This window comes from Miniopterus schreibersii, assembly GCF_964146895.1.
Source record: "Miniopterus schreibersii genome assembly, chromosome: 11".
NCBI classification, from domain to species: Eukaryota; Metazoa; Chordata; class Mammalia; order Chiroptera; family Miniopteridae; genus Miniopterus; species Miniopterus schreibersii.
Window position 1 is genome coordinate 1,873,780 of NC_138111.1, and position 24,357 is coordinate 1,898,136.

Consider the following 24,357-nt stretch of genomic DNA (forward strand, 5'->3'; position numbering starts at 1 on the left):
AAAGCACAACACACAGCACCGAAGTTTCCCACTGCTTAAAACGTGGGTGGGGAGGGCGACACCCCGGCCCGGCCCGCGCGCCCGCGCCCGCCCCCCGCCCCGCGCCGGGCGCAGGACCCCCGCCCCCCCGCAGCCGAGGGGCGGGGAGCGGGGGCCGGGCGAGCTCGGCTTCAAGAAGGGGCGTGTGGCCGGAGCGGCGCGTGTTAGCTCCGGGAGCGAGCGCGGAGGCCGCGGCCGGAGGGGAGCCGGTGCCCCGACGTCAGCGCCGGGCGGGCGGGGAGCGGGCAGCGGGCGCGGGCGGAGCGGGGCGCGCTGGCGGCCACCCCGCCGGGGACCCGGCCGGCCACCCCGGGGCGGCCCGCGGGCATGGACAGCGCGGCCGCCGCCTTCGCCCTGGACAGGCCGGCGCTGGGCCCGGGGCCGCCGCCGCCCGCGGCGCTGGGGCCCGGCGACTGCGCCCAGGCGCGCAAGAACTTCTCGGTGAGCCACCTCCTGGACCTGGAGGAGGTGGCGGCCGGGCGGCTGGCCGCGCCCGCGGGGGCCGAGGCGCGGGAGGGCGCCGCGCGGGAGCCGTCCGGGGGCAGCAGCGGCAGCGAGGCGGCGCCGCAGGACGGTGAGTGCGGGCCCGGCGGGCGGCGCGGGGCGTGGGAACGGAGCGCGGGGTCCCGGCTCGCGGGGGGCCGGGGCCGGGGGCTCGCGTGGCCCGAGGAGCGCGCGCGCGGCCGGCAGAGATGCGGGGCGCCCGGGCTGCCCCCGGATCCCGCACTGGAAGGAGCGGGCGCGGGCGGAGACCCTGCGTGGGGTGCGGGCGCCCCGAGCGCGCCGTGGGACGGGCTGCCCCGCGGCCACAGCTGAGCTTGTCTTTCGCGATGGGGTGGGCTGCGGGGACCAGAGCTCTCGGCGGGCATGGGGCCCTCTTTTGGCCATAGCCATCCCAAGTGAGGGGTGGGGGTGCCTTTGGGCCCAGCCCTGGAGCAACCCTCGGGGGCCCCCCTCCCAAGCGGCCTGGGAAGGGGGGGGTGATTGTACAGCTGGGGAAACTGAGGCTTCGGAGGAGCAGAGCCACCAAGTCACACGGCTGGGCTTCGGACCCTGCTGGCCTCCCCGCCCCGAGGCCGCCGCAGCTTCCACTAGGTCTCCAAAGACGCGCGTCCCCTGGCCGCGGTCCGGGGCCCCCACCTCCGGTCCCCCCCACCAGCAGCTTCCTAGGGGGAATGTCCCAGCCCTCAGCGCCCCTAGGCCTCCCTTCTCCTGATGAGGCCAGAGGTCACCAGGAAGGGGCTTTGAAAACAAACAACCCGCCCAAGTGGCTCTTTTCAAAAAAGTGACTCTGGATGGAAGGGTCCTGAGCCCTGGGTAAGAAGTGCTGGGGGGGAGGGGTAGCAAGAGCAGGAGAGGAAGATAGCAAAGGTGCAGCCTGGGCAGTTTCATGAGGGGGCACCCGCACCCCCAGGCTCGCCCACACCCAGAAGAGGAGGTGGGATGGTCGAGACCACTGTCCAGTCGCCTAGCTCTGGGCACAGGCTGGCCTGCTGGAGCCTCTGGGCCCCTTAAGTCGCCCACCTGACTCCAGCAGCCTTTCCATATCCCCCTGGGGACCCCTACTTCCTGCACCAGCCTCCAGGTCTCAGGGGAGCCCCTGCTGGCTGCACAGTGGTGCTTCTCAGATGAGGGGAGGTGCAGGGAAAGCTGAGGGGCCTGCAGCCTCAGCTGAAACCTTGTCGGGAGCATATGTGTATGTGGGGGGACACCTGACACGTGCCAGCAGCTCAGAGAGTGCCCAGCGGGTGCCAGCTGTGTCCGGTGGCCGCTGGCTCCCTCTCAGGGGCATTTGCCGCCCACCAGCCACAGCGACTGACACCTCTCTCCACCCTCTGGGGTAAAGGTGAAGTGGGCGGGCCCACCCCTGGGAGATGGGGTGTCCTGAGGGAAAGGTGGAAGGAAGGTGTCTGGTTTGGGCCAGGGGTAAAGTGGGGTGCCCTCTGATGTGGGAAAGGGAGCCCTGCCACCCTCAGTTTGTTCTGGGATCTCAGGTCCCATGGGAGGAGCAGCTGGTCTCTGATTCCACCCTGATGAGTGGGGGACCCCTGGGGTGTGGAGAGGAGCACCCTGAGGGTGAAGCAGAAAAGGAAGGAAAGCAGGGAAGAGGGGGGCGCAGGAGTGGTGGGGAGAGGAGCAAGGAGGCCTGGCCAGGGGATGGGCGCCGTGTCCACCCTGGCCCCTGCCCGTGGGGACAGACAGCGGAAGGCTTTGCTTCTCCTGGACACGGCAGAGAAGGTCTCCAAACGGAGGGTTTTCCTGGGAGGACAGCTGATGTTAGCTGGGGACTCGGGCGGGCGGACAGGGCCGTGGAGGCCCCAGGTATCCAGTTGGGTATTGGGCCTTCTCAGGAGGGGAATGCCCGGGTGTTGGGGACAGAGGACACACTGTCCGTGGAGTCAGGAGGGACAGGCCAGGGCAGCAAGCAGTCTGCTCCCAGAGGTGAGGGGCAGGGGCCGCAGGCGGAGCCGCGTCAGGCCGGACAAGGCACTCAGTCTGCCTCTGGCCCCGTCAGGCCTGCCCAGCTCTGTCCCGGGACTCCTGGGCCACAGGGGGTTGTCGCCAGGCCTTGAAAACTGAAGCAAACCTGGACAACCTGAGGACTCATTCAGGAAGCTAAAACCCCCAGTTTAAAAAGGATTCTCTTGTATTGGGGGTTACATCTTCCCTACTCATTGTTGGTGTTAAAACACATTTTTAAATGAAATTTCAGGGGTAGTCATGAGATAGTTTTAAGTTAATGTCTTTACTTGGCAACATTAAAAGGAGGAAATTCTATACTCGTGCATCAGATTGAAAACAAATCACTAGCCCATGAATCCAAATGTTTTATGTAGAGTCAGGCACCTCCTGAGGCCAACTGGGTGCCTTCCAGGGATGCCTGCTGCCAGGAGAGACCCTGGAACAGGGGCGGGGTGCCCTGTGGCCGCCCCCAGGCCTGTGAGAGGCCCTGGCTGGCTCTCTGGGTCTGGGCCTGCAGACAGAAAGTGGACCAGGAGAGGCCAGCTTCCTGCTCGCCTGCCTTCTCTGGCAGGTGACCCCCCCCCCCCCCCGACTGTGGATTCCCGAGTCCCGATGTCTCCAAAGGTGGGGGAGAAGGGACCTCTCCTCTACTCATCCTGACAGCCAGCCCACATCACTGGACCCAAAGCAGGCAACCAACCCTCGGGCTCCCAGGGCTCTGGACCCCAGGCCGGGTGTGGGCCCTGGGCTGTGACCTAGTGCTCTGGCCCAGGCCCCGAGCCTGCCTAGTGGGTTTTGCTGTGGCTTCTGGAGCTGTTTCTGGTCCAAAGAAAGGGACTGCCACCAAAGAGATGGGGTGCCCCCTATTAGAAAAACAAGTGTTACTAGGGAAGCTAATGACTTAGAAAATTGGTGTATTTTCAACCTGTCAGGTTTGCAGGCTCAAGAAGTTCTAAAACCTATTTTTTACTCTTTTGTTTTCACAAAGCCTGCAGTAGATAGAGCGCCTTCTTGCCAATGGTTTTCCCAGACGCGCTCCCCCGGAACTGGCCGGGAAGGCTGTGGCTCCGCCGGTGACTCAGAGCGAAGCGGGGTCTCGGGTTCCTCCCAAGGCAAACGCTGAGGTCTGGCTGGGGCGCTGAGCTATGCCAAGCACGTTAGGAAAATAAACCCTCCTTCGCTGCCTTCGCGGTGACTTACAACAAAAGAAACCACATTAATAACCGAGATTTTCTTGAAAGCATTCCCTCCTGTGGGCAGGGCGGAAACAGAGATGCAGACACGCTGGGAAAATAAACAAAGCGGGAGCCAGGGGGAGGCCCCCCAGGAGAGCGCGGAGGGGGAGAGGGCTGGTACCTGCTCCGGAAACCTCGCACCCAGCAGGCCGCGGGCCCCAGATTCGGGGTGCGGGGGGCTCGGGCTCTGAGGGCGCGGGCTGAGCAGGGTGGGCTGGAGCCCCAGGCGGGGGAGGCCCGTTGGGATCCCTTTGAGGACCTGCTGCCGGAGCCACGTCTTGTTTGGGATGGAGACCTGCCACCCCCGCCCCTTGCCAGTGATGGGTGGGCAGGGCCGCGTGTCTGAGTGGTGGACCCAAAGGGACCATTGGGTTCCAGAGACTGGGAGACTTGCCTTTAATTTCTAAATTTTTTACAGTGGTAAAATATAGTTAAATTAATAGTAATCATTTTTAAGTGTACAGTTCAGCGACATTCATGTCGCCAGGTCCCCTCCCCTAGCCCCTGACACCCGCCACTCTCCTTTCCATCTGTATAGGTCTGAAAACTCAGGGGCCTCCTGTGCACAGCGCGGTGGAACCACACTGGTTGTTCTCCTGGCTTATTTCACTTAGCCCAGTGTCCTCGGGGTTCCTCCACGGCGCAGCAGGTGTCAGAGTCTCCTTCCTTGTTATGACTGAGTTGTGCTCCGTCATGTGGATGGGCCCCATGTTTACCCACCACCGGCCGCTTCCTGCTTTGACTATTGTACAGATGTGTGTGCTGTGAACACGGGTGTGAGGATATCTTTTCAGTCCCTGCTTTCAGTGCCTTTGGGGCACATACATACCCAGAGGTGGAGCTGCTGGACCATATGGTAATTCTAGGTTTAGTTTTTTTCTCTGAAATGGAAACAGTGACAATGAAGTCTCTTAGGGGTGTGGTGAGCCTGGAGTGGGTGTGGGAGACCGTGCCTAGCACATAGTAGGTGCTCAGTAAGGAGCTTCCATGACAGCTCAGAGACACAGCAGCCCTGTGGGTCAGGCAGGGTTCGTGATCACCACTCCTATTCTTTGGAGGCCCAGGGAAGCAAAGCCACTTGCTTGAGGTCCCCGGGCTGGGAAGGAGGGGTGGGGTTTGCTTTTGGATCCCAAGCCCAGGCCCCTCTCTCCTGCACAGCTCAGCACTTAGGCTGGGGGAGTGGGGGGGGGGAGTTAGTGGGGAGACTTGACTTGGGCCAAGGTCTGTCTGAGGAATGAAACGGGGCAGGGTGACAGTGACCACAGTACTCACAGGCCAAGCACACTGGCCTGGGCTCCACATGCCCCACCCCCCACTGTCCTCCCACTGGCCGTGGAAGTCGGTCCTTTTATTCCCCAATTTACGGAGAGGGAAACCGAGGCTCCAAGTTGAGCCGCTTGCCAAGGTCGCACGTTCCCATGAGGACGAGATTCCGGCCAGGCCTGCTCCGTTCCGAAGCCCCTGTTCTCCAGCCCTGTCCTCGGCCATCCCTGGAGCCACCCCCCCACAATGCAGGGACATCCACCCCCAGGCAGGTGTGGGCTGCCTTCGGGGCACCGTGAGGCAGTAGGGGGAGGGGGCTCCTTGCTGTCCTGAGCGCCCTGGCCTGGGTCACCGGCCTGTTGGAGATGGGCCAGGCCTGGCAGCATGGGCACTGCCAGGCTTTGGGGGTGTTGGAAGGAGTGAGTGTGAGGGGCATTTGAACCCCTTCCACCCAGAAACATCCGAACGGCCTTCCTCACCCTCTGCAGGCTGCACACAGGAAGACTGTGGAGGGCCCCTGTTTCCGAAAAGCATCGCAGGGCCAGGCCCCCTTTCCCAGTGCGCCCCCAGCCCCCAGCCCCACTCTCTCCACCCATCCATCCTCCGTCCATCCATCCATCCATCCATCCACTCACTCATTCATTCAACACTCATTTTTTGAGCAGCCCACGGGTCAGGCCTTGCGCTCCTACGTAACCAGACTTTCAGATTCCAAGCCCGGGTGGACTTTCCAGGCACGGAGAGGAGCTGGCAGAGAGCGAGCAGCTTTAGAAGTTGCCAAGACAAGCATTGGCTCGCGGCTGCCATCTCGATGCCCCATCTGTTTACCCAAGAGCGACCCTTTCACCATCTTCATCCCCATCGAGGATGGAGCTCGGAACTGGCTTCATCTTAACAGGACACAACGCTCCAGTGGCCGGGTTTTCTCATGTTGTGGCGGGTCGGTGAAAACTCGTCATGGGCTGGCATTGGGGGACCACATGGTGGACTGGTTTTCCCAGACTCACGGACACACACAGTCCCCCCGAAACCCCCCCCCGCGTGCCCGCGCACACGCACACGCACACGCCCGCATCATGAGGGCCCCTGCTGGCCCAGAAATCAAGGCCGGGCTTCCCATGGCCAGGGTGGCCGCAGGCAGCTAGCGACGCGGTGAGCAGCCACATCCCGGTGGCTGGGGCCAGGGGTTAAGTGCTTTTTGCGAGGTGGCGAGTAGGGGAGCGCCGTGGGAGCTTCCTGTTTAGACAGGGAGCTGGGGAAAGTTGTCGCAGCTGCGCCCACGCTGCGCGGGCGGGAGACGGGGTGCCCGGCAGGCTGGGCAGGGGCCTGCGGCAGGGTGCTCCCTGGCCTGGCCTGGCCTGGGAGGAGCAGCGGCAGAGCTGCTGCCGGAAGAGGCGGGGGCCTCCCCAGGCCTGCGGGGCAGAGCCCGCCCCGGGGGGAACCTCACGGCGTCCTGGGAACGGAGGTTGTTAAAGACCCAGATGCTCCCGTTGCCCCCTTGCCCCGCGTTCCTCCCACATCTGGGAAGCTCTTGTTACCAGCCTGGCTCCGAGGGGCCACCCTGATGACAGGACACTGTCCACATGGGGCCTTTTATAGCTAATGATATCTTTTATTGCGTCCTAAAAAAATGAAGCAGGCTCTGGAAGACATTATTTTTGGTCCCCCTTTGTGATCCCTTCTGCTTTTCTGTGCGTGGGATGGGCAGCCGGGACCTTCCCGTTTGGGAGGCCGGGGAGGGGTCGGAAGGGAGCGGGGCCGTGAGTTAAGAGAAGCCAAGAAGCTGCGACCCCCCCGTCGGCTCGAGAGGTGGACGGGGGCTGCGGGCAGACTGCCGTCTTCGGAGAAGGTTCTGGGTGTCGGGGCAGTGAAAATGCGGGGGCCCCGGGGGTTGTAGGCCTCAGAGCTCCCACGGAGCTGAGCGGGCGCCTTGGCTGCTTGAAAACTGACCAGGCGGGAGGTTGTCACCTCCTGTGACGTTGCTGCCTAGGAGACAGTCGCGGGGGCCCAGCTCCTGCCCTGCGCTTCGGTCCCCGGCCTGAGCCTCAGTGTCCCCCTCTGAGCGGTTGGACCATCTGTTTGTCCATGTGTGAGAATCGCCCCCGGAGCTGGTTGAAATGCTCGCTCACAGGCCGCACGCACTCAGGCTCCCGGGCCCGGCCTGGGCCTCCGCATGTGACAGGCCCTGGGCGCTTTCCCGCGTTAAAGGGCGCGAGTCTCGGTGCTCTCGGAGGCCCCTGCCAGTGCTGCCTCCTCGCCTCCCTCCTCCTCGGTTTGGGGGAGTGGGGAGGCCCCTCAGCGCCGCCGTGGAAGCCCGGCATCAGCGGAGGTGCCCGAAGGGTCCAGTATACGGCGGGGGCAGGGAGCGCTCCGAGGCCGAGCCCCAGCGTTCCCAGAGGCCTGACCGTGTGTGGGAAGGTGCACCCCTGGGTCCAGGGTGGAACAATCGCTGCTGACCATCCACCAGCATCCATTGAGCACCCACTGTGTGCCAGCCCAAGGCAGCCCAGAGAGCTGGAATGAAGCGGGTACTGATTGCTTTCTGTCTCTGTCCCTCTCAAGTATGGGACACCCTCCAGCTGCCGGGTGGGGAGTGGGGGGTCAGAAGCCTCCCTGTTGTCATTCCTGTCCTTGGAGAAGCCCCCTCCCGGCGTCCCGCCCGCCTGCCCCTCTTTGTCCCCTCATGTACCAAGCCCCTCGCAGCCCTGCAGGCTCCCCTGGAGCAGGGCATCCGCCCCCGCCCCCACCGCCTCCCCCTTGCCTGGCGCAGAGGGTTCCACGCCAGGGACGGCGTTATTAAAAATGACGTTTAACCAGAGCTGGAGTTAGCGCGCGGATGGCTGCAAACCCGGGAATCAAAGCGGAGCCGCGGGCGCGCCTGGCAGGGGCCGGGCTCCCCTGGCCGCCAGAGCTCCGCGTGGCCGCCCCTATAAAAGCCCGCGCGGCGCAGAGGTCTTGAAAGCGAGTGCACCTCCTTTCATTAGACTAACAAATAGCACGTAACAGAAAACATCTGTTAACAGCAGCCCCTAATGCTCTCAAGATGGTGCCGTGGGCAGCTGGTCCGGTCGGTCGGAGGCAGCGGCCTTGCGGGGCTCAGGTTCTGCCCGCCCCGCCCCAAGGAGGTGCAGGGCCCTCGGGAGAGCCTGGCACCCCTCCCTCCTCTCCTGGGTCTCCCCCTGCGCCCTGTGGGACCTGAGGGTGTCCCTCCTCCGACCCGGTCACTCAGCCTCTCTTCCCGCTGATGTGAACCAGTAATCCCAGGTGTGTCTGTACGGGGACAGTGCCCCTGGGCGGTGACACACCCCTGGGTGATGGCACCCAAGCCTCCACTTGACCAGCTGTGGGACTCTGACAAGTTCCTTCTCTCTGAGGCCTCGCTTGTCACCTGAGAAGACCTGTGCCTGCTTGAAGGCTGGCCGGCTTTGAGGATGCTAAGAGGTGATGGAGCAGAGTCGCTCAGAAAGGGTTTCTGCTGCTATGATCAGAGTTGCTTGGAAACTGACCAGGTGGGAGGTCGAGGCTCAGAGAGGTTAAGTGACTTTCCCCGGGTGACACAGCAGGTGGAAAAGCCCCAGAGCCACCCCCCTTTCCCGATCCTGTGAAGAACGGAGCTAAGAGCAGTGGCCACAGAAGTGGATGTGACGGCTCCCGCCCTCGGCTGGTGGCAGAGGGTGAGTCCATCACTGGGAGAGAGTGGGCTGCCCCCGCCCCTTATGGAGGCCATGAGTCCCCCCAAAGCCCCCACCACGACCCCCTGGGCTTGGAAACCAGGGTGTCCTCTAAGTTTGAGGTCTCCCTAAGACCCAAAGCACCCCCTCCAAGGCTTGGGGTCTGGCCTGGAGAAGGAAGGGATCCCAGACCAGGGAGGAATGTCCAGGAAAACACCCCAAAGGTGGGACAAAAGACATCGGCACTCTGGTCCCTGTTTCCCTCTTGAGATAAAGTATAGAAAACAGGCCTTTTTGTCTCCCCAGAGAGATGGTATGTTAAACTAGGCCTGCCTCTCCCCCTCCAAGATAGGCCTTGGGTTTTGGTTCCAAGGAAACTGGATGGGATTCATAATTCACCCATTCATTCATTCATTCATTCATTCACTCACTCACTCACTCATTCATTCACTCATTCACTCATTCATTCATTCATTCACCCATTCATTCATTCATTCACTCATTCACTCATTCATTCATTCACTCACTCCATTCATTCATTCAGTGCACACGTGTGGGCAGGTGAGGCCTCGCCTCTGGCCAGGTCGTGGAGCAGGAAGGTAGCCAGCAGCTTCATGAGGGAGGTGAAGCATGACCCCATCTTACAGATGAGGAAACTGAGGCTCAGAAAGGTCACCCAGGAAATATGCAATGGTTCCCCAGAGCCCAGGTGCAACACTGGCCACCCCACGCAGGGTCCCCCCATGGCCAAGCAGCCTCGGTGTCCTCTCGATGGAATCAGCTGGGTCCTGCCAGGGAGGGGCTGTGTCTCGTCTCCCCAGCTGTCACCTGGAAACCTCTGCGGTACCCCCAAGGAAGGTGCCACTTTTCCGGGGACACCCTATGCAAAGCCAGACCCGGAGCAGCCAGGCAGGGGGTCTCTGGGCCAGGCTGTGATGGAGGGCCTGGGCTGGGGGCCAGGGACGCACCGGGCCTTTGGGAACCTCGGGTTTGGGCCTTTGGGAATCTCCTGTTTCCCAGAGACAGCGTGTTTTAATTGAAGGCCGGCCTCTCCCGCGGAGCCGGCGGCCCCGCCACACCCGGGCGAGGAGAGCGTCAGGGCCCCGGCGGGAAATTGCCGGAGACAGAAGTAAAAGCGGCGACTCTGGTTTCATGGGGAGGGAAGAAAGAAAAGGCGAGGACCTAATGCGGCCGAAAGCAAGTCGTTGTTTAGAGAAAACCGTTGCTGTTGCGGTAAATTCAAACCTAAGGCCAAGCAGAGCTGGGGTGGGGCTGCCTTTTCAAGGACTGGCTGCGCTCAGGAGGAAAAATGGGCCCCGCCCCAGCCGCCCTTCCCTCCTTCCCTCTCAGCAGGGAGCTAGCGAGGTGTGGTCCCCGCTAATGGGATGTCCCCGCTGCTATGCGAGCAGATAATGGGCTTCCCTACCTGGTCTGGGGTTCAGGGAAGGCTTCCTGGAGGAGGCGGACTTTTAGGAAGGACCAGAAGGATGGAGTGGAGTTAGCCAGAAGAGGAGGTTGGAAGGGTGCTGCAGGTGGAGGGAACAGCTGCTACGGAGGCTCGGAGGAGAGAAAGGACTTGGCTTTCCCAGGAGCGGGGCTGGATGGGAGAGCCCATGACCAAGGCCTGGTTCAGGATTTGCAGGTTTTGTACCGAGAGCAATGGGGGTGCTTTCTGTGCCCTGTGGGTGTCAGGAGGGTCGGCATCCAGGCGCTCCCCAGTGGCTCCCTTGATGAGCAAGTGCACACCCTGTCCTGTGGGGAGTGAGTGGCTAACCTGGGGACAGCGGTTGTGTCCCCGCTGCCCAGAGCCTCCTGGGGTTTCTTCCTCTCCAAAGGAGCTGGTCACCAGCCCTAACTGGCTGCCCCGGGCCCAGCCGCTCGCTCTGAGGTCTAAGATCCCAAACTGGGGAGGGGAGGCTCCCGGGGCTGTTCAGAACCTGAACCGGGGCAGGTCCCGTGCCCAGCATCGGGCTCCCCAGTCCGTCTGCAGGATGGCTGTGCCCGAGTCACGGACCCAACGCTAGGGCTCCGTGCTGTGGGCGCACAACAGCCCCGAGATGGGAACTCGGGAGCAGACCCGGCGCAGGGCGAGGGAGCTCGCTCAGGCCGCCTGGCCGCAAAGCTGCGTCCCTGGGGGAATGGGGGGAGTTTGGGGTGCTCGTGGCTGAGTCCAGGCAGGAGCTGGATGATGGGGGGGCGTGGCCAAGTGTGTTCATCCTCATGACTGTCACCGCCACCCAGACCCCAACAGTCAGGGCTGTTTATTGTGCATCTGCTACGTGCTGAACCCTCCCTGCGGGTCACCTCATGGGTTCCTCCCAGATGCTCTAGCCTACGAGGTCAGCAGCTGCATGGCCCCATTTTCCAGATGAGGAAGCCGAGACTCAGAAAAGTGGGCTGTGTATTGAGGACATGGGTGCCAGGCCTTAGGCCCTTGTCTTCAGGGTGTCCCTCAGCCCGCTGGCCTGGAGCCCCCTGGAGTCCCCAGTGTGCTCACTCTGACCTCACCCAGGCTCAGGCTTGTTTATGAAGGGACAGGTCAGAGATAGGATAAGGCTGGGGCAGAGGCACTGGACAGAGACCAGAGCTGCTCCTCAGCCCGGGTAGGCAGCCAGGACCCTGGGATAGGGACAGCCCCCACTGTCCCGCATGCAGCTCAGTGGTGACACAGGCATAGAAACAGAGAGGAGTTCCAGGGGGTCCCTGCCTCCTCAGGGGCAGATCACGAGGCTGGTAGGGGCCCGGCTTAGCTGTGGGCTCCTGGTCCCAACCTCACCCCCACTTAATGGGTGATCTTGATAAAGTATCTCATTTCTTTGGGCCTCAAATTCCGCCTCTGCAAACGGGCACAAGGAGAGTACCTGGGTGTTGGGTTGCTCACAGGAGTCGATGACATCCCATAGGTGGGGCCCAGCTCTCTGCCCACCGGGCCCCGTAGGGTCATCAGCACCGTGTTCTCTCGCTCTCCTTGCCCTTGGGAGGCGGAGGCCGATGCGCAGGGTAGGACCACCGGCCCCCTCCACAGGTGGGAGAACCGAGGAGGGACAGTCCCCCGGGGCCCCAGGGGAGGCGGAGCCGAGACGGAACAGGCTCTGGGCTCCAGGAGCTGACCCCAGTAGCCTTTGCGGATACCTATGCTTTCGAAAAGGGGACAGGTTACCCGCCCCGGGTGCCCCCGACACGCTCAGGACCCACACCCCCTGCGCCCGTGCCCTGCCCAGCCTGGCGACCTCTCTGGGAGGATGGCCTGAGTCCACGGCAGCCCCTCGTGCAGAAGGAGCGTCTTGCTTTATTTTCACGGCACACACAGCAACCATGAGTAATGTTACAACAACTGCCATCTATAAAACACAACACGATTATTCTTGCAATGTGGCATTTGAGGTTAAAAATTCAAATTAGAGGTTAACTGCAACTTCTAGAAGGTCTGTGGATAAGATGGCTTCAGGAGGGAGGCGGAGATGTTCACATGTCCTCTGGGTTCTCACCACCTGCCTGCAACACACATGTGCACGTGGGTGCACACACATGCACTCACGCAAGGCACATGCACACATGCATGCACGCACAATGCACTGGTACACACACACAAACGTGCACACACACACTCAGCTGATCCCAGGGCCCCAGCCAGGCGGTTGCACTCATGGGAGCGCTGATCTCGGGGCCGGCTACCCCCACTCCTGACACTGGCTTCCTTCTCTGCCCAGGACCCCCGTGTCCAAGCAGCCACCAGAAGCAGGTTCCAGGACGACCAGGAAGCCCAGGGTGTGTGGGGGCAGGTGTCAGGGACGTGCACAGAGCTTGGGGTGCCAAGGAAACAAGCAAACATGTTGGGTTTACCTCCACTGGTGCCAACTGGTGCCAGCTCTCAGCTTCCCCCCAAACCCTCTCCTCCCTCCACCCCCAGAACCAGAGCCGGGTGGAAATGGGAGTGAATTGTGGGTCTGTGCACGGCGTGGTCGGAAGCCCGGTCAGGGAGGAGGGAGGAAAGCCATCGCCCAGTCCAGAGGGGCCAAAGGCGGGTGTGCCCCTCTGGCACCCAGGGGCCAGCTCGTAGGAGAGCCCGGGGCTCCGGAGGGCTCCACGGTAGCTTCCTGGGCTCTGTGGGGATCGTGGCAAATAGTCCCTGCTTTCTGGAAGCTGCGAGCATCAGCAGGGGCTGGGAGAGGGCAGCTGCCCTGGCACCGAGGGTACAGGCGGCTCTGGCCCAGTCAGGACGGCAGCTCTGGGGAGTGGTGGTCAAGGGCCGGAGCCGCCTCATGTGCCAGGGGGACCCCAGGGAGAGGAGGGCCCGAGCTGGGCGGGCGAGGCCTGCCAGCCCCGGTTCGCTCCCCGGGGCAAGGGGCTTCCCCTTTCTGAGCCTCAGGTGCTGCGTCTGTGAAGTGGGTATAAGGGCAGGTGGTTGTGAGGAGGCAGAGGTGGGGCAGCCCTTCACCAGGCCTGGCGCCGGGTCATTGCTGCTGTCACCGCTGTTAGCCACTCACAGGCTGCCCCTGAGGGCCGGGAGCACCCAGCCACACCCCTGCAGCTGCTGGCCCGCAGGGTCCTCATCTCCCGGACGGGGATGCGGAGTGTCCCAGCCCAAACCAGCTCCCCGTGAGGGCGGGTTTCCTGCCCCCCCCCCGGGGCGGCGCAGTGAGTGGCGCTTGTTTATTCCATGCCTCTTGGCACACGGGGCGAGATGGGGGTGCAGGCAGTGTCCCCACCCCTCAGCAGGGCCCTGTCCACGGGAGCGGGCGCGGGGCCGGGTTGCTCCTCAGCCTTGCAGGGCCAGGGAGGGGCCGCTCCCAGCTCGCCCTGGCCGTCCCGCCTCCCGCAGTGCCGGCGCCTGCCTGCCGTTACTTAAGCCAGTTCTTTGGGTGAAGTCCCTGGCCACGGGAGCCCCTGCTGGTACCCCCTTCATACAAAACAGTAGCAAATTGTCCCTCCTGAATGCAGAGGCCCCGCTCTGGCCTAAGCTGTATGCCCCCCCTCATCTTTACAGAGGGCTATCAAAATTCCCATTTTACGGGCGAGAAACACAGGCCCCTCCGCTCGGCATGTATTTCTCAAGGCCCTACTATGTGCCGGCACTGGGCATACGTCTGCCCATCAGCCCCTGGGAGCTTCCAGCTAACAGGAGGCTGATGATTAAACAGGTATTTAATCCCAGTGCCCGTAGGTCCCACCAGGCTGAGAAGCATAGGGGCCTCTGGGGCTCAGAGATGGGGTGTCGCCACCCCAAGGCTGCACAGCCAGCACCTGGCAGAGCTGGGGTTAGGCCACAGAGCGCCCCCATCCTGCTCAGGAGCCCCTCCCAATAGGCTGCAGAGATCTACATCTCAGATTAGTTGGGGGAGGGACCCACCCCCAGCCCAGGCGGCAGGGGCGGGTCAGGAGTCAGGATTCCCCAGGCGAGGCAGGTCCACACGTGGCTCAGCGCAGAGTGGGGTGTGGGGTGTTCCAAGAGTGGAGGGCACACTACTCTAGTTCTGCTAGGGCAGGGGCAGGGCTCAGCAGTGAGCTAGTTGGGACGGTCACCTACGAGGGACAGAAAACTGGCCCCAGGTAGCAGAAACAAAACTAATGCTATTGATACTGATGTTCAGAGCTGAAAAGTCCAGGGTGCGACTTCAGGTGCCACTGGGTCCAAGGCTTAAATGGAGCCAAGATTGGGGCGCTGCCCACCTCTGAACCAATCACAGTGGCCGCAGAGGAGCTGCGTGCCGCTGGCCAAGCCTGGGCCGCGCGGAGTGGGGCTTCGGGTCACCTCCCGGGACCGAGAGGGGAGGGAGGCTACACTCGGAAGGGCTGCTCCTGGATGTAGCAGACCTCGCCTTTGTAAGGAGTTCCCTGAATGACGCCGGTCCCGCTGTATGTGCTTTGCCTGTATCATCTCCCCAAATCCTCCTTATGCCCGGTATATAGAGGCCGCCAAGGCTCAGAGAGGCCAAGTAACTCTCCCAAGGTCGCCCAGCTTGTGGGTTGAGCAGGAACTCACTCCCGGCCTCTGTCTCAACCAAGACTCGCAAAGTAACCAGCGCCCGTCCAGGGGGCCTGGGCAATCCGCACTGAGACCGCCCCTTGTCGTCCCGTGCCCCCCACCAGGGCAGGCAGCTGTGTCACAGAATCCCCCTGGGCTGAGTGTGCCCACTGGCCCCCTGGGCCTGTCCGGCTCCGCAGAAGCTGAGCAGCCTCTAACCCGGGCAGACGGATGGAGGCAGGTAGCCGTGGAGGTAGCTTCAGAAGGGGCCGCTACTGCCCTGGCCTGGGGCGCGGGGCCGCTGGGGTCTTGCCGGGCCTCGGACCCCCTTCCGGGAGCAGTGCCCCCCTCCTGTTACATCAAACGCTGCGAGGCCGGTGCACCTCATCCAGGGCCGAGAGCGGTGGGGCACTCGGGTGGTCTGGCTGACACGCTGTCCTGTGCGGGGGCGACCCTCCATGTGTCTCTCTCACATCAATGCTTCTCTCTCCCCCTCCCTCCTTCCCCTCCACTCTCTCTAAAACTCAGTGGGAGAAAATATCCTCGGGTGATTAACAAACAAACACGCCCTCAGAGGTGCCCAGGTGGGCGCCAGGCACCCTTTAGGGGGGAATCAAGCAGATGGGCCCCGGCTGTTGCCGACTCTCCCATATTTGCTTGGTGCTGGCCGAGGGACAGTCCCCTGCAGCGGGGGGGGGGGGTTGGGGGGGGCGGGGGGATGGCTGCTTCTTCAGGCCTGGGAGCCCGGGAGCCCGGGGCTGCACTGGGCGTTCGGGACGCTTCATGGGAGGGGAGGGCCAGAGGTGGAGCCTGCGGCTTGGCAGGGAGCTTGGCCTGCCCGGCCCACCCTCCCCAGGTCGGTGCGGTGCCCAGAGGGCCAAACCCATGCTGTCAGCCACAGCGACATTCGTGTGTCCCGTGTCTTGATTCTCACAGCAACCGCGAGTGCTGTGCTGTACAGACAGGGAAACTGAGGCACGGAGCGGCAAAATGACTGGTCAACGTCACGGGACCAGCAGCCTGACTCGAAGCCCCTTCGCTCACTGGACCTGAGTCCACGGAATCGTTGCCACAGCCCGTAGGGGTCGGCGCTCTTGACACAGCCACGAGATTTGGGGAGCAGGCAGGTAGCGTGGCTCAGGAGACAAGGGCCGGGAGACAGACTCTAGTTGGTTGAGTTTCGCAGGAAATCTCCAAACTGCCTGCCAAAGCGGCTGCCCCGGTTTGCGTTCCCCCAGCAGTGATGGGAGAGAGTCCCCGTGCCCCGCATCCCGCCCGCACTTGCTATTGTCGGAGTTGGGGACTCTGGCCGCTCTAACTGGTGTGTCGCGGTGTCTCTGGTTCTAATTTGCGTTTTCCCGATGACATATGACGTGGAGCGTCTTTTCATGTGCTTATCTACCCTCTGTGTGTCTTCTCTCGTGAGGTGTCTGTCAAGGTCTTTGGCCCATTTTTAAAATCGGGTTGTTTATAATTAAGTTTTTTGAAAAAGTTTTCTCAGGGTTGATAGTCTTAAAAATAATCGTTCTCTCGGGTGCACACTTGCCTCGCCAACGTTCCTTAGCCGTGAGGCGTTTCCGTGCAGGAATTGGAATATTGTCATTTTAAATACAGAGGTCGGATCGGTTCTCCCACCACCGCCGAGGCCCTGGCCAAGGGTTCGCGACCTGGCAATGCCAGCTTGCCACTCATTTGTTTACTTGAAGGAGTCAGAACTGAACGTGGCTTTCTTCAAATGTGCTTCCACGGCCGCTGTGGAACTTGCCAATGAACGTGGCTGGGCCCAGGTGCGGGGCGATGGAAAGAGCCCTGAGCGGGAGTGAAGCCGTGTCCCCTCCCTGGCTTGGTCCAGAACCCTCCCCGTGCCCTTGACCAAGTCACCCTCTTCTCTGTGTCTACGGACCCAGGCTCAGGATTCACAAATGTTTGCTTACTTGTCAGAACCCCTTTCCTGAGCTCATGGCGCCCCAAACTAATCAACCAGGCTGCTCAGCACCCTCCTTAGCAAGCAGGGTGCTCCCAGCAGCCACTCCCAGGCGACCAGGGGTGCAGGCGGGATGATGGGTGAGCCCGCCGGGTCTGGGTGACCGAAACCCCCCTGTAACCCTGACTCTGTGCAGACTGCTGCCTGGGAGGGAGGTGAGCCCAGGCAGACTCACCCATGCTCGGCAGGAAGGCAGTGTTGCTCAGTGGGCAGGAGGTTGGGTGCTGGAGTCGGGTGCAGTGGGGGTGAGTCCCGGTTCTTCCCTTTGTGGGCTGTGTGACCTTAGAGAAGTTGCTAGACCTCCCAGGCCCTCTTCCCTCATCTGTATGGTTTTGATATCTGTGTCCTAGGGTTGCAGGTGTGGGGATTCGGTGTGTAAAGTACCTGGCACGCTGGGGGCTCCATGGAGGGTAGCTGGGGGAGCCCCTTTCAGAATCATGGTAATAACCACCATTTATCTGCACATGGCCCTGGCGGTGAACCTCTGGCCTGGGAGGTTCAGTACCCCTCCCTTCGTGAGCACCCCTCCCCCCTCCCCTGCAGCCTCCGATGAAAGGGAATCGCCACACAGACAAATAGGCGGGTCCCAGAGGTCTAGGGGCAGGGCCACAGCACCCACAGCTAATCTTTGGGGGCTACCCTACAAGTCAGGGAGAAACTCAGGACCCCACAGTGGCTGGGCTGGGCCGAAGCCAGGGCCTCGTGGAGATCAGGGCTGTCCTGTCCGGGACCCCTGCCCCACCCCGGGCCCTGGAGACTGGACAGGGTGGCTGCAGTCAGCACCCCTTCAGAACTCTCTGGCTTAGGGGGAGTGAGGGGAGGCCACCAGGTAGAAGGGAAGACAAGGGGACCAGAAGTCGCCACAAGCTTTCTCTAGTACCAGGAGAAACTGCCCTTGTGGAGACTGGAGGCAGAAGTGGCAGATGCCCTGCAGGACAAGCCTCCCTCCAAATTCAGGTCACTCGCTCCAGGCTCCACTTGACCAGTTTGCGTGTCCGGTCTGGTGATTACACTCAGAGCCAGGGTTGGTGAGTCCCGGTCAGTGGCCTGGCCCCTACTCCTTCCGAACTGGGGGGTCCGAGAGGTAGGTCAGGAGCCCCAGTGTCCTGGAGTCTCCCCTTCCTGCCCCTGCTGCTCTTCCCCCAGACTCCACATGCCTGGGGGGGGGGGGGACAGCGTCCCCACCAACTGGAACCTTTAACGGGGGACTTGGCTGGAAAGGAAGAAGGACCCTGCCTGTCGGTTTCCAATTCCTGGGCGCCTTCACCGAGGTGGTGACTGAGCTTATTACCTCCAGGCTGGGAACTTTTTAAAAAAGTGTGGTTTTGTTCTAAAACCCGAGTTTCTGACAGCCAGAGTTCGTGAGCCCCCCAAGTGAATCCAGAGGCTGTTAATGGGAAAGTTCTAAACGGAATTCCTTCTCCAAGGGTGAGTGTGGCACTTTGATGTGGGCCCGATTCCTAATAAAGCCCCCTCGGGGGAGAGGGAAAGCGCAAACTTAACCTGGAGCCAGCAAATTACTTGCAATTTGCGAGCACACAGGCTCTGCCCATAGGGGCCAAAGGCCAGAGTAGAAATAAACAGATAAACAAATGAATAAATAAGTGGGGGGAGGGAAGGGAGGGAGAGGGAAGGGGAAGGAGGGAGGGAGATTCCCGGAAGGTGGGAGGAAGACAAAACCCACTCTGTAGTCGCTCAGACTGATGAGCCTTAATTCTAGCCTGGGGACCGTTCCTAGAGGTGGCAGCTGCCTTTCACAGGCGAACGCCTCCTGTGCCTTGAATAATAAAAGGGAGATTCTAAGGCCAAGACTTTCCTGGGGCAAGGGTGGGCCCAGCACACTCTCCAGGCTCGGGTTTGGTCTGGGGAGCAGTTCTGTATAAGCCGCTGTGTTGGGGCCCTGCCGAGGGTAAGGAGTCCCCCAGGAGCCACACTGCCCCCAGGTGCTTGGGCGGGGGGACCTCCGCCAGGGGAGCAGGGTGCGACCGAGGAGGGGTTCTCTGGAAAGGGGAGGGGAGGGCCGCCCCAGGGGAAGGCAGGAGCTAGGGCCAGCTTTGGGTGACCTCGGTTTCCAGGTGTGTGCGTTCCGAGTTGAGGAGGGGGGCACATCTGCCCGGGGACTGAAGTCCAACAGCCCAGCTTTGTGCCCTGGCTGTGTGACCTTGGGCCTGTAACCTTTCCAGCCTCAGTTTTCCCAGCTATGAAATGGGGGTGAGGGTGGTAGCAGCGTACCCGACTCCTAAGGTGATTGTGTGCGGAGAAGCGGGGGTGACGCGCCCAGCCCTTGGCCCGCGGGGCGCGCCGGGCACGTGGGAACTGGGTTTCCCAGGAGGAGAAAGGGCGGCCCCAGCTGCAACCCCGGACCTCGTGGACACGAGGGAGTGGGGGTGGGGAGGGAGGCGTCCGAGCTCCGGGGCGGGCGCTGCGCCCCGGGCCCTCCTCCGCGCGCCCAGCCCCGCGCGCCTCTCCCACCCGCGCTCACCCCGGGCGGCTGGGCGGCGGCGGGCGCGGGCCGCGCGGGGCTGGGCGCGCCGATCTATTAACGTCTGTGTGTCTGGGCCGCGGGTCTGCGGCGAGGCCGGCGCCAGGGGCTCGCCTGGAACCAGATGTGCGGCGGCGCCGCTCTGGCCGCCACCGGCGCGGCGCGCTCGCACGCACGGGCTGGCGCGCACATGGCCGGGCGGGGCGCGCGGGGCGGGCGGCGCGCCCCACGGCACCCCCGGGTTTCGGGGTCGACCCCAGACCCTCGAGTGCGTAAAAGAAAAAAGAAAAAAAAGCAAAAAAAAAAAAAAAAAGCCCTACCCCCACCCCCAGCCGCTCGCTAACAGAGCCCCGCCCAGACGCGAAAGGCACGCGGGGCACGCGGGGCACGCGGGGCTCCGGGCCGGGGCTGCCCCGCCCTCAGGCCCGGTCCCGGGGGAGAGGAGGACGGCTCCCGGGAAGCCCAGCCTCCGCGACACCCCCGCGCGGGGACCAGGGACTCTTCCCGCACCGCCACCCCCGGGCTTGTTTTCTTAAATTCGTGCGCAAGGTTTTTAAAGTTCTGAGTCAGAGCTTCCCTGGAGACGAAGACTTTGGGCCGCACGGAGAAAGGCCGGAACGGGGGAGGGCAGGAAACGTGGCGATGGGACGGTGGGGGTGGCGGCCCTGGGACGCGTGGATTCGGAGGGGCCTTTCGCCCACGGGGGAGACGCCTGGAGGACCGGCCCAGCTTGGCACCGAACCTGTTTCAACCACAGGACGGTCCTCAGCCCTGGCTGCGGGTCAGCGGCTGGCCCACCCCCATCCCAGGACCAGCTGCCTCCCTCTCGGGGCCTCCTCAGGGTCCTGGAAAGTGAGGGGGCTGGGCCCCTAAATCTCCCAGGTCTCACCGCCTGGGCTCGGGTGCCCCTGCAGGACCGCGCCCAGCTCGGGAGGTTAGGAAGGCGGGGAGGGGGTGGGTGAGACACTTGGGTCCCACCTAGATGGAGGTGGCATTAGGAGCAGAGGGGAGGGGTCAGGGGCATTAGGAGCAGAGGGGAGGGGTCAGGGGCATTAGGAGCAGAGGGGAGGAGTCAGGGGCATTAGGAGCACAGGGGAGGGGTCAGGGGCATTAGGAGCACAGGGGAGGGGTCAGGGGCATTAGGAGCAGAGGGGAGGGGTCAGGGGCATTAGGAGCAGAGGGGAGGGGTCAGGGGCATTAGGAGCAGAGGGGAGGGGTCAGGGGCATTAGGAGCAGAGGGGAGGGGTCAGGGGCATTAGGAGCAGAGGGGAGGGGTCAGGGGCATTAGGAGCAGAGGGGAGGAGTCAGGGGCATTAGGAGCAGAGGGGAGGGGTCAGGGGGCATTAGGAGCAGAGGGGAGGAGTCAGGGGCATTAGGAGCAGAGGGGAGGGGTCAGGGGCATTAGGAGCAGAGGGGAGGAGTCAGGGGCATTAGGAGCACAGGGGAGGGGTCAGGGGCATTAGGAGCACAGGGGAGGGGTCAGGGGCATTAGGAGCACAGGGGAGGGGTCAGGGGCATTAGGAGCAGAGGGGAGGAGTCAGGGGCATTAGGAGCAGAGGGGAGGGGCCGGGCATTAGGAGCAGAGGGGAGGGGTCAGGGGCGCTGGACTCTGAGTTGGGCCTCAGCAGGGCCTTTGGGATTGGGGCAGTCCCCTGGTTTGCAGCCCTTCTCCCACGCTTTCTAAAAGAGGCTTCATAGAAAACCTTTGAAGATATGTGGCAAGAGTGGAGTTTCCCAGCCTCTGCAGACTTCCCTGTTCTGGAAATAGGGGGCTGGGGTGCCAAGTAGGGGGAAGGGGTGTCAGCTCCATAAACATCAACACTGAAAAGTGAAACCTCTTAGGTGCCTGGGTGGGGAGCGACACCATCGCCAGGGTCCCGGGGATGGGGAGGGCTGAGACCTGGGTGGCCAGGCTTTGGCCCTATCTGTGCTGTGGTGGCCACGCCCTCTTGCGTCACTGTCATCTTGGTGGAATCATCATAGGCCCACTTCAGGAGGAAACGGAGGCCCAGAGAGGGGCAGTGACAGGCTCAAGGTCACAGTCTGGAGGAGGTGGGATTCCAACCCAGACACCCGAGACCAGACCTCAGGCTTGAGATCAAATCCCTCCTGAGTTTGGAGGCTCACAGAACAAGGCCGTTGGTTCCACACCCTCAGGAGGTAGAGGGAGGGTCCAGCTGAGAGGGCATGGGGATAGCCAGCTGCCTGACCCCCAGTCCCGTCTCGCCATCGCTGCCCTCCAGGGCCAGCCCAGCAGACCCATCCCAGGGCCTCCACTCTTCCCCCTGCCTCTGACCTTGACAGCAGCAAAGCCAAGCCGAAGCTTTTCCCATTGGGAGGGCGTTTCTCTTGCTCATGCATTGGCCTCTACATTAAAAAAAACCCAGTAAAGAAATTTGTTTCTGCTGATGGGAGGGTCAGGGAAGTGGGCAGCTTTGAACAGTTTACACCGATTGAGAGTACTAAAAGGCTTCAACTGTTTGGATGAACAGATAATGGGGAATACTCCCCATCAGGACCCAGATTCCATTCATTCATTCAGATATTTATTCATTCAGCATTTAACTGAGCATCTACTATGTGCGGACACGGTGCCAGGTGCCAGGATAGAGGCAAGTTCAGACTGTGACTGGCAGGGCTCCCTGTCTGATCCTTTGGCTTCTCCGGAAGCATCTGTAAAGGGTAGACACCCCCCCCTCAGGCACATTCAGGGCATCAGAGCATCTTTTAACCAGGCTTCCCAGGGCTTCCAAAGGAAACTGTCAGCGACACCCCTTTGAGAAACTTGGGAGACCTGCTGCTGTCAGCCCTTGCCCGGGGGACAGAGAGGGACAGGGCAGGTTCCCAGAGTCACCACAGCTGAAGGCCTTGAAGAGACTGCCTTCAAATGTTAGCAAGGTGGTCCTGGGAAGAGCCTCCTTGTGTTGCCTCTCAAAGTGTAAGCCCAGGACCACTGGGGACACCTATAGGAAGAGGGATTGTGGCTTACTGTCATGGAGAATTTTCTAGAGTCAGGGTTTGCTGTTGTCCAAGGGTGTGACTGGGAACCCGGTAGGGATGCCACAGATGGCTCCGTGCCCAGGGTCCAAGTGTGCACCCCGCTGGTGGGGCTGGGACACAGACGGGCGCCCACCCCACTGACACAGCAGGGGACCAGAAGGCTTGCGGGCACTAGGACCCCTGAGCCCGGTTGTGGGTGTGGGCAGAGCTTTCAGATTTAAGTAGATTTAAGTAGAGAGGAGTGGTCCGCTAGGCGGTCTCTACGCCCAGATGCCAGCCCTCACCTCGACTCCAGCAGGTGTTGGCTGTGGGCTGCAGGCTTCCAGGCTTTGAGGGGCCCAGGAGCTTATATGGGAGAGGAAACCCCACCTGGGTCCTCAACTGCACCTCACCTTGATCTAGAAATGTGAGGGCCACTTACCTCCAGATACCAGCCACTCTGGGGACAGACCAGACATAAACCCCTGTCTCACCGCTGCGTGGCTGTGTGACCTGGGCCAGTTACTTCACCTCTCTGAACCTCACTGTCCCCAGCTGAGAACAAAGCTTAATCGCAGTGCCTTCCACATCGTAGAAGGCAGGGCTTTACGTCCCACTGCCAGGCACAAAATGAAAGTTTAGTAAATTGAAGTTAAAAAAAAAAAAAAGGGCAGGGAAGGAGGAGCCCTCCTGCTCCCCAGGGGCCGAGCTGTGGTCAGGATTGGGGCAGAAACACTCAAGACAGCCCTGGGGCTCTGCTGAGCTGGGCCTCAAACTCACATTTTCCAGCCCGCCTGGAGCTCGCAAATGGGTCATGAAAACCTCCAGCGACGCTTTAAAGGTCAGTTCTCTGGGGGTGCAGCATCACCCAGGGCCAGGGGCATGGGAGGCCCTGCCAACCTCAGGAGAGGGCCCGTGGGCACTGCCTTTGTCTCGGCTGCTCTCCTGTCAGAGGCCGAGGGGGCGGTCATTTGCTCTCTGGGTGGACAGCTGGCTGTGTCCCCCACAACCATGTCTAATTGCTGAGTCAGGGCTCCTCTCCCCTATCCGTTCCCCCCACCCCCAGGGAACCCAGGAACGGAGAGGGAGCAGGAGGGAGGAAAAGGCGTGTCCCCACGGCTTGGCTCTCACTGGACCGAACTGGGGGCCCCGTTGCCTTGCTGTGAGCCCTTGGCCAAGTCACCGGCCCTCACCATGCCTCAGTTTCCCCATCTGCAAAAGTGAGGGGCTTTGACGGGTGACCTGTGAGGTCCCTTCAGGCCTGAGTCCTCGAGAAGATGAGGATAGTGGGTAGAGACCCCAGAGTTGCTGGTGGGTTTGTTTCGGGACTCGAGCCACGAGAAATCGGAGCATCTCTGTGCCGGGCCAGCAGCCTCACAGGTGCCGGCTGTGGGCCCCGAGAGGCCCCGCAGCCCCGAACTGGGCGAGGACACCCCACGCGGAGCCCCGGGCAGCAACTCCACCCTGGTCTGGAAATGGTTAATGAGGGCAGCTTTCCTCCAGATACCAGCCCCTTATTAAAATGTAGGTTTTACAATAAATTTGGCATTTGGCCACCAACCTCAGATTAAAACCAGACGCCAACCCCCTTCTTAGACCAAATTTTGAGCAGAGAGCCTCTGCCACCCTCCTCAATGCCTCCCGACCCCCACCCACCCCGCACCCTACTCCCCCAGGTGCCCCCACTCTCTGGAGTGTGGTTTGGGGGGGTCTCAGGAGCAGAGAAAACTGGGCTGACGGGACCAGGTGCGACCAGAGGGGCCTGGAAATGTGAACCCCTGGCTCTCGGAGCCCTGAGGCAGAGAGCAGCCCAGCCCTGGAGGCCGGGAGTTTCCAGAGACCCCCGAGACTGCGAGGTGGTCAGTTGTGCCCGCCTTTGGCCTCCCCCCCTGCTCCCCCCAGCCCCTGGCAACCGCTAGCCGACTGTTTCTGTAGATCTGCCTGTTCTGGGCGCTTCCCGTGAGCCAGGCACACGTTAGGTGGCCTTTCGCGAGCGGCGCCGGCTTCTCTCGCTCAGCGCGGTGTTTGGAGGGTGGCCCCGTGCACACGGGCGTGTTTTACGCCTCTGCAGGGGAACAAGGCTCCGTCGCAGGAGGTGCTGTGTTTTGCGTCCCCGCCATCAGCTGGCGGTGCCTGGGCTGCTTGCACTCGGGTGTCGTGAGCCAGGCCGCCCTGACCCCGTGTCCGTGTTTGTGCGCACGTGTGTTCTCATTTCTCCTGGGCGTCCACGGGGCTGGGCTTGCTGGGCCCCATGGTAGCTCCACGTTTCCCGGAGG

At 62.1% G+C, this 24,357-nt stretch overlaps 1 protein-coding gene across 1 annotated transcript in view; it reads left to right on the top strand.

Moving 5' to 3' along the window:
* Nucleotides 1–310: 310 nt before the first annotated feature.
* PRRX2 (paired related homeobox 2) overlaps nucleotides 311–24,357 on the top strand; it is a 34,247-nt gene continuing 10,200 nt past the window's right edge. The window contains exon 1 of the mRNA XM_081151174.1: nucleotides 311–613. Within this exon, the coding sequence (XP_081007300.1) occupies nucleotides 367–613 (247 nt within the window). The 5' untranslated portion in view covers nucleotides 311–366. The remainder of the gene's footprint in view (nucleotides 614–24,357) is intronic.